Source organism: Sturnira hondurensis, unplaced genomic scaffold (genome assembly GCF_014824575.4).
Source record: "Sturnira hondurensis isolate 20B ecotype Veracruz unplaced genomic scaffold, ASM1482457v3 Scaffold0010128, whole genome shotgun sequence".
Lineage (NCBI taxonomy): Eukaryota > Metazoa > Chordata > Mammalia > Chiroptera > Phyllostomidae > Sturnira > Sturnira hondurensis.
In genome coordinates, this window is record NW_028082759.1 from 32,001,084 (window position 1) to 32,009,733 (window position 8,650).

General features: G+C 49.1%; 1 protein-coding gene across 1 annotated transcript; it reads left to right on the forward strand.

Annotated features, from left to right (window-relative positions):
• Positions 1 to 426: 426 nt before the first annotated feature.
• Positions 427 to 4,244, forward strand: BHLHE22 (basic helix-loop-helix family member e22). The gene has a single exon (XM_037058630.1). It carries the CDS (start codon positions 1,446 to 1,448, stop codon positions 2,556 to 2,558), a length of 1,113 nt encoding a protein of 370 aa, XP_036914525.1. The 5' UTR covers positions 427 to 1,445; the 3' UTR covers positions 2,559 to 4,244.
• Positions 4,245 to 8,650: the final 4,406 nt, after the last annotated feature.

Below are 8,650 nucleotides of genomic sequence, written 5' to 3' on the forward strand. Positions count from 1 at the left end.
TCCCCGAATGGCTTCTTCCCAGCCGTGGCGGTTACGTTTCGGGCAACTCAGTATGCACAGATGCCCCGCTTTGGGGTGGGACAGGATTTGACTCCTGCTTACATTGATTATTCTGAAACCACGGGATGTTAATCTGGTAGAAAGTTTGAGAAATCAGTTCCTTTCTATTTAGGAAACCATGTACTTCAGAGTCACCATCACTGTAACAGTTGTTTGGAAAGCGTCGCGAAGACACCCCCACCCCTTTAATCGAATGGGTTGCATAGGCAATTTGCTCTTCATTTTTCTTCCTCCCCCACCCCCCAGTCCCGGTTGGAAATGGGCGGGGGGAGGGGGAGGGCGGAAAATAAGGCAGTGTATTTAAGAGGGACGATTGCTTTGCCCTCTTACTAGCTGAGAATCTAGGGCGAATTTTGGGCAAGTCAGTGGGGACACCAGTCCCCCCCCCCCTTCAAAGTCCGGTCTCCAAATCCAGACCAGTGTCATCCTATGAACATGAGCTGCGTATAGTTCTCGGGGGAAGGATAATTTAGCACAAGATGAGGCAGCAGTGGTGAGGGAAGGACAGTGGGGGTAGGGGTGGGGGTGGGGGTGGGGGCGGTGGGAGGGAGCGTCGGCTTTCCACGGGACTCCCAGGCTTCGCCGCGGATCTACAATTTGCTGAAGGAGCAAAGAACATCCTCGGCTCTAAGTAGGGCTTTTAGTGTGCTCATTGATGAGTGAAAGTCGCCACACATGTCAAGCTAAAGGCAGTTGTTGGGTTACTAACAGGACCCAGCGCCTTGCAAACATATGCGCTAAGCTGTGTATACAGATGGCAGGCAGAATAACAGAGCAGGCGCCTTTTATAAAGCTCTAGCTGCTGCTTGTCTTCAGACCTGGGAAAGGAAACTATTCAGACTCGCGGCCAGATAGCGCCTGCGATTGTTTGTTACCGTTTTAATCCTATTAATTAAAACGTTAACCTGATTGGGTAGAAAGCGCTGTCCCAACAGGCGAGTCTTCTTCATAATAACCTACTCAGAGATAATGATGTAAAAGACTCCCCCGTCTGTGGCGGCGGCTGGTTGATGGGTCCGGAAATCTCTTGAAGGTGAATCCAAGCAAGATAAACGGTGCGGAGAGGAGGCGCGGGGCTGGTCTCAGAGCAGCGGCGGCTCCACTCCCTCCGCGCCCACCCTCCCACCATGCGGGGCCGCGGCCCATGGTGAGCCCCAGCAGCCAGCACCATCGGCTGGAGACGAAGAAGAAGAGGAGGAGGAGGAGGCGAACGCGGGGGAAGGCGAAAAAGAAAAAGAAGGGGAGAGGGCTGCCAGCAGCACCGGGACCGACGCGCGCACCAGCTCCGGAGCCCGGCTCGGGCGCGTCTTCCGCGCCGCCTGACTCCCGAGCGGAGGAGCCGGCGGCCGGCGCCGCGGGCCCGGGCTGCGCGCCGGCCCCGGACCATGGAGCGCGGGCTGCACCTCGGCGCGGCCGCAGCGGGCGAAGAGGACCTCTTCCTACCCAAGAGCCTAAGCGCCTCCACGGCCAAGCGCTTGGAGGCGTCTTTCCGCTCCACGCCCCCGGGCATGGACCTGTCCCTGGTGCCGCCGCCCCGGGAGCGCCCAGCGTCCTCCTCCTCGTCGCCCCTGGGCTGCTTCGAGCCGGCTGATCCCGAGGGGGCAGGGCTGCTTCTGCCGCCTCCGGGGGGTGGCAGCGGCGGCGGTGCGGGAGGTGGTGGTGGTGGCGGTGGCGGCGGGGTGGGCGTCCCTGGGCTGCTGGTGGGCTCTGCCGGCGTTGGGGGCGACCCTAGACTGAGCAGCCTGCCGGCTGGGGCCGCCCTGTGCCTCAAATACGGGGAGAGCGCGAGCCGGGGCTCGGTGGCCGAGAGCAGCGGTGGAGAGCAGAGCCCCGACGACGACAGCGACGGCCGCTGCGAGCTAGTGCTGCGGGCTGGAGGCGCCGACCCGCGGGCTTCCCCGGGTGCAGGAGGCGGCGGCGCCAAAGCGGCCGAGGGCTCCTCCAACGCCCACCTCCACGGAGGCGCCAGTGCCCCCCCAGGGGGCCCCGGCGGCGGTGGCGGGGGTAGCAGCAGCGCGGGAGGCGGTAGCAGCAGCAGCAGCAGCAGCAGCAGCAAGAAATCCAAAGAGCAAAAGGCGCTGCGGCTCAACATCAACGCCCGTGAGCGCCGGCGGATGCACGACCTGAACGACGCGCTGGATGAGCTGCGCGCGGTGATCCCATACGCGCACAGCCCCTCGGTGCGCAAGCTCTCCAAGATCGCCACGCTGCTGCTGGCCAAGAACTACATCCTCATGCAAGCACAGGCCCTGGAGGAGATGCGGCGCCTGGTCGCCTACCTCAATCAGGGCCAGGCCATCTCCGCCGCCTCGCTACCCAGCTCCGCGGCGGCCGCTGCGGCGGCCGCGGCCCTACACCCGGCGCTTGGCGCCTACGAGCAGGCTGCGGGCTACCCGTTCAGCGCCGGGCTGCCCCCGACCGCCTCCTGCCCAGAGAAGTGCGCCCTGTTCAACAGCGTCTCCTCCAGCCTCTGCAAACAGTGCACGGAGAAGCCTTAAACACACCCCCGAGAAACACAATACCGAACCAAAAGCTAGAGGAAAGGGAAAAGTTGCCCCCACCCCTTTTATTTTGATCTTCTGGTAGTTGTGAAACACTCGCAGAGCAAAGAAAGCAGAGGCGAGAACTGGAGACACAGCAGAGACAAACGGAACTTTAGCCTTGACATCCCCAGAATTTCGGTCTTTGGGGTGGGGAGGGAGGGAGGAGGGAGGTGGAGTTGGGCTGAAGTATGGATGTCTTTTTTCTCAGAAAAGTGGAAACTTTGGTGGCAGCCTAGACCGCGAGGAAGCAGTTTTCCTTTAAGGTTGAACATAAGTTGAGAAGTAGTCGCTTGGTTATAAAGCGTGGAGAATATTAAATGGCAAAATACTAATCCTACTACTAATTGTGAATTTGGCTAGTGCTGAGGGGGACAGGAGGAGTCCGGGGTTGGGTGGCTTGTGGGACGGAATATTCATTTGGACAAATCAGTACGGGCACTTGAAAATAAATTTTGATTCTGAGCCAGGAGAAAAACTTGAAAGGTAGATTTATTTAAGTGAAAATAATAATTTAAAAAAACCTGAAAGAGACATGTTGCTATGAAAGACTTGTATTTTTTATTGTCTCTGAACTTTAATTCTGTGAAAATGCTCAAAAGTTTTGGCAAGAGTGATATTAAAAACTGACTGTGGCTACAAGAATTGCATTTAAATATATTTATGTGCACCTTGTTACTTTCCACTCTGCAATGATGTATTAACGATTCATGGTATTTATTTGTTGTTCTTCAATGACCCTTCCACATTGACAGTATTTATCATGTGTTAAGGTCATGGGTCTTACGTGCAGGTTTTATTAATGACTCTGAAATTCTGTTCTATAGATTACCTTATACTGTGTGCCAAGTGTTTAAAAGGTTTATTTGCCAACAAGTATGAAGAGACCTATGGATGTATCTGAGCTGCTTAGGTTTATCAAAGGTCACCTGGATTTTTTTTCAGTTGCATCATCCCTGTATTTAAATTGAGCTTTAATAAATTGCTTCAGTCCAAAAATTACAGGAAAGGTGTATTCTTAATTGATGAATGAATTGCTCTCTTTTGAAAGGGGACTCCTTTGCATTCTAAAAGGGAAAAACATCACAGCAATAGAACCTGTAAGTAAGAACATGCTAAGCAAATATTTTTCCAGGCTGTGCTGTGCGTTTTTAAAAGGTCTAACTTAATTGCTTTTAATATATATGTACATATATAAGTTATTTTAACTGTGGAGAATTATTTAAGTTAAAAGACTGGTTTGATTTGCATATGGTGTGAAATCCTTTGTTATTTTTCTAAAAAAAATAAAATTTAAAAACAAATAAAATAAAGCTAAGGAAGAGCAAAAAGCTATTCACCCAAAGTGAGCTTTCAGTTTTAGTTTGCATGGCTGTTTGCCTGCCTTTCTGTCCTACAAAAATCGAGAAAACATTTTTTTTTAAAAATGGAGTCCTGCTATTTTCCACTCCTTGCAGAGAATACAAATTTAGTTTGTCAGGTTGGATGGCGAGTTGGGAGCTGTGACGGATCTGTTGGTGGGTTTTGGATGTATACAGAATGATATATATATTCAATAGGTCAATCAGACTATGACAGCTATGTACGACCATTTGTATGTGTATCTATGTCAGAAAGAATCTTTATTAAAATATTTTGATCAAACATTTTATTATGCTGTGCTTTGTGGAAGGAGAAGTCCCCTCTCTTCTGTGTTACTTTTTGCTTGAAAGGTAACAAAAAAGAAAGGAGTTTTAGAGAAGTTTTGTCAGGGATACATAATTAGGAGTGACCCTACTTCACTTGTTTACTGGTTCAAAGGATGGCTGGGCCTGGTCGTTGGTGGTTGGAGAAAAGGGGTCAGCAGTAAGACCCGGAGGAGGTCCAGAGTTGCTGTCTGTTGGCATAACTTTGAAGGCCACGCTATCCCTGGAATTCTTTTCCCAGTTGTATGACCTATCAAAGATGGTAAAGGTTCTTGGAGTTTTGCTCAAAATTTCTTTTTCCAAATTGCCCCAAAGCCAAGGAAAAGAGATGGATTTAAATTCTCTGAGGATGAATTTTATTGTGGCTGTTTACTTTTTGTTTTCTGACAGAAGAATCAACCAGGTTGAATTTTAAGTGTAAACAGTGCCCATAGAGATTTTCAAAACTTGTTGCTTGTTAATGAGGTTTTTAGGGACTTTGCCTGGATAAATGGGACCTTGATTCCATTAAAGAATATCTGTATAGGCTTGTATTTGGACCTGAATAACACCCTCGAATATAGCAGTTTTGATTTGTATTGTGGTAGAGCTTATAGAGGTGCTGGTGGTAAAGTCAGAGAGCTTCTTCTGTAGACAGCTTGCTAAATGCATTTTTGTACAGCCTCAGCTCAGAATGCTGTCCCTAAATGGCATCAGACTTAGTGGGGGGCGAGGGAGGATATTTTCTGCTCCACTTGCCATCAAAAAAGATTAATCAGAACCTGTAACTTTGCAGAAAACCTAGCAGCAGAGGGCCCTGAAGCTGGAGCCCTCCCAGTCTGGGAGTGGGGGTGGAGGAAGGGAAGAGACCAGGGCAGCCCCCAGGCAGGAGGAGACCCGTCTCTTAGCATTTACCAGACAAAGCCTGGGTGCATCTAATTATGATTATTAAAACAATTTCCATGACGATGTCTAATATTATGTTAATTTGAAAACAACTGTGTATGAAAACTGTCGACTATAATACCTAAATTCATTTAATGAAACACATCGTTAAGGCAATTAAACCTCCTGGATGTGATTAAGAAACATAATTACGACACTGTTCTGCGCCATAATTGGGTGTCTTTAATCAAGGGGTAAAGTGATCAGCAACACAGCCATTAGTTTGTATTGTTCTGGCCCTGCTGTCCATCATTCTGATTAGGAATTAAACACAGCCACCATCGGTCGATTTTTTTTTCTTTTTGCATATTAACATTGTAAGGGATGCATTTGCTGCGAGATATACTGCTCAATGCTTCTCATTATTTAATAGGCCTCCTTGAAATACTTCTCTGTAACCTCTGTACTGTTCAACTATTATTAGAAATTGTACAAATAATAATAATTCTTGGACTTCAGGAGAAAAAGAAATACCCCCCTTTCACCCTTTAATAACCTAATCTCCAGTGTTTAGTCATGAAAGACTTGAAATGGATGGGGGTGAAAAAGAAGAGGATGTTGAGAATAAGTTGAAATGTTAGTGGGATACAAACAATTATTAAAAGTAGCAGGTTAATAACATTTATTTTTTATTTGGTAATTTCAGACCAATCAGTTCTTTTAACAGGCCAGGAGATGATCAGCATTTGGTTCTAGGAATGAATGTGGGACATCCGAGGAGAACAGGAAAGGGGTTTCCGGTGATTGACTTAGGTGGTCTTCCTGCTCTAACCCCAACCTTTCCAAAGGTTCTTCAGCAGCAGCTTTTAGAGGTCACTGGGGGCTGGGGAGAGAATTCTTCCCCACCTAGCAAGACTCCGGGCAGCTTTTCTTCTGAGGTTTGAGTCCTGAAGTTCGGTCCAGTCTGGAAAGTTGACCCACAGCTTGTGGGCACCAGAGATCCTTCCGGTTTGGAGTACCCGTCGGGACTGGGTGACTGAGACCAGAGGGGTCAGTGAGGTCTTGCGGAAGCGCTCTAGGAACAGGGCAGAGCGGCTGGCCCCTTAGATTGGCATATGAGACTGGCTGTGTACCTTGGCCGCCCCTGAGTCTTCTCTCACCCCCACGCGCCTTGGGGCGCTTCTCCAGGAGCAGCGCCCTGTGGGTTCCTCTGCTCTGGTTGGTTTCTTAGGAACCGAGAGTGGGCCGATGATGCCAAGCGAGGACCCGGGATACCACTTGGCCTTTATTCCACCTGTTTCCTTTTCCAATTTCTAATTTCAATCTTCTCTAATTTGTAATTCTTACTTAGGTTTCATGTCCAGTTTGATACTGGGCACTGACAGAAGCACCGAGGCTTTGCGTGGACTCCTACAGGGCCTGTAAATGATCATCTTTGAAGAGCTCTCGGGTTATGCTCCCTCCCCGTGGTGCGTGTGTGAGTGTGTGTGCGAGTGCGCGCGCGCGCACTCCTGGTGCGCTCTCCACTCCACGGCCGGGCATCTTCTCCACCACCTTGTATTGAGCTTAAATTATTCTCCCTTCAACCCCATCCACTACCCATCTTTACTGCCAAAAGCTCACCGGGTCGGGGGAGGTAGGAGGGTAGGAGCAATCTCATGGGCTTCCCTTCTCCACGCGCCCTTGGTCTCCGACGCCAGAACCGAAACTTTCTGTGCGCCCTGAGATTGTTCCAGCTTGAGTGGCATTGACTTTTCCAATGTAATGACTTATGAAAGATATAATCATGTGTTAAATTGAATCCTCCGTTTAACTGTTAATGGTGTGCTCTGGGCACATTTACGTATTAGATGCTATGGTAACTAATTACCACTAGGAAAAAAGGATAATACACTTCCCAGACTTTGAAAAATAATGATGAGAGTTCACTTCCCGCCTCACAGCACATTGTGGCGACCCTGCCGGGTGGAGCGGACAAGCCAGTGAAGACCCTTAAGTGTGCACATGGACTGCGGGAGGTAATGAATCCCGGTCAGGCGAGGCTCCTTAGTAAAACCTTTAATGAAATGTGGGTTGGGGCAGATGGGCGTCAACTACACAACGGCGCCGCTAAACAAAATAAATTGCAAAAGATAAACATCAGGAACATACATAAGTTTTCTTTTAATTAAAATGTGGGTCAGACTAAATTATCCACGTGCCATGCAACTTTACACCAATTAACACTTTTTTGTCGTGTGGGCAAGATAAATGAGCCCGTTTCCTGCGCGCTCTGTGTTGGCATTTATAACTCGGAGGCCCCTGGATTGCCAAGTCAATGAGCTGCAGGTTGATTTAAATTTGGCCTTTTTAAATTAGACATTGGGCACAGTTGTAGAAGGGGAAAACAGTTGAACAGGAGGGAAAACGAGGAGACAATAACTTAAGTTGAAGAGTAAAAGCAACTCGGTTTAAGTCCCTGTCTCCCGGGGGCTTCTCTGGCTCCTCTGATCCACTGATAAGTGTTTACTAGAACAAGTGTTCTGTAGGCAGTGCCGAATTCCTGGTGTTTGTTTCGCCTGAGGGTCAGGGCCAGGGCCTGGGAGGGCAGGAGGAGAGAGGAATGGCTTTCCTACAGATCAGCCAGCTCAAGTTTGCAGACAGAAAGAGGTCCATAATGAGCGCGCCTACAGCGCTTCTCAGCTCGCGCTGCGTCCGGGGAGGGACTCAGAATCCTCGAGAGCCTCTTCTCCCAGTTTCCCCTGTCCCAGGTCCCTCCTGCAGGCAGGCTCAAAGCTATGCAACCTTCAAGTTCCTTGGGACAAAAAGAGAACTTGAAGAACTCGCTTCAAACTCTTTGGAGAGGTGGCAGGCACTAGGATCAGGCTGTCCCCTGCACCCCATGGCCTGGGGGGACTCACGGTCAGATGCCAGGCTTGTCAAGAGCCCCTGGCAGCCGCGCCACACCCAGGAATTCTGGGAAAGTGCCCCAGTTTTAATTCCCAAAGACTTCTTTTCTTCCTAGCAAGGCAGGGAAACTCTTTGCTGGCTTTCCCTGAGGCTTGATTTGTGTTAAATTCTACCACTTTTTCTAAATTACTCTTCTTAACATGATTCAGGTACCTTCTGGGCTACTGCAAAATTACCTAGTATCCCTGAGTGGGTGTTCGTGCGCGTGTGCGAATTTCTTCCTTTTCCTTCCCCTGTGTTCTCTAATTTCAGCAACAGAGAGACACAGCTTAGAAAGCTCTGGAAGAGAAATGACTGTGTTGGGAAGGTTCGACTGTAGAGGAAGAGAGGATTTTGCAGTTACCTTCATTCCCCTCCCCCCAATATATGATGGACAAGTCACCAGCATGCTTCGATGGAGGTGTTGGCTTTAATTATGCACACTGGTATCATTCTCCTTCCCAGTTTGGGGAAGAGTTAATTCTTTCCCAAAGCCCATAGTTGCCCTTGTCGTCTCAACCTGATTCAGAGATGCAATAAAATATGAAGCAAATTTATGATCTGTTTCAAGCA

Coding starts and splice junctions, on each gene's coding strand:
- BHLHE22 (XM_037058630.1), top strand. CDS start 1,446: ATGGAGCGCGGGCTGCACCTCGGCGCGGCCGCAGCGGGCGAAGAGGAC.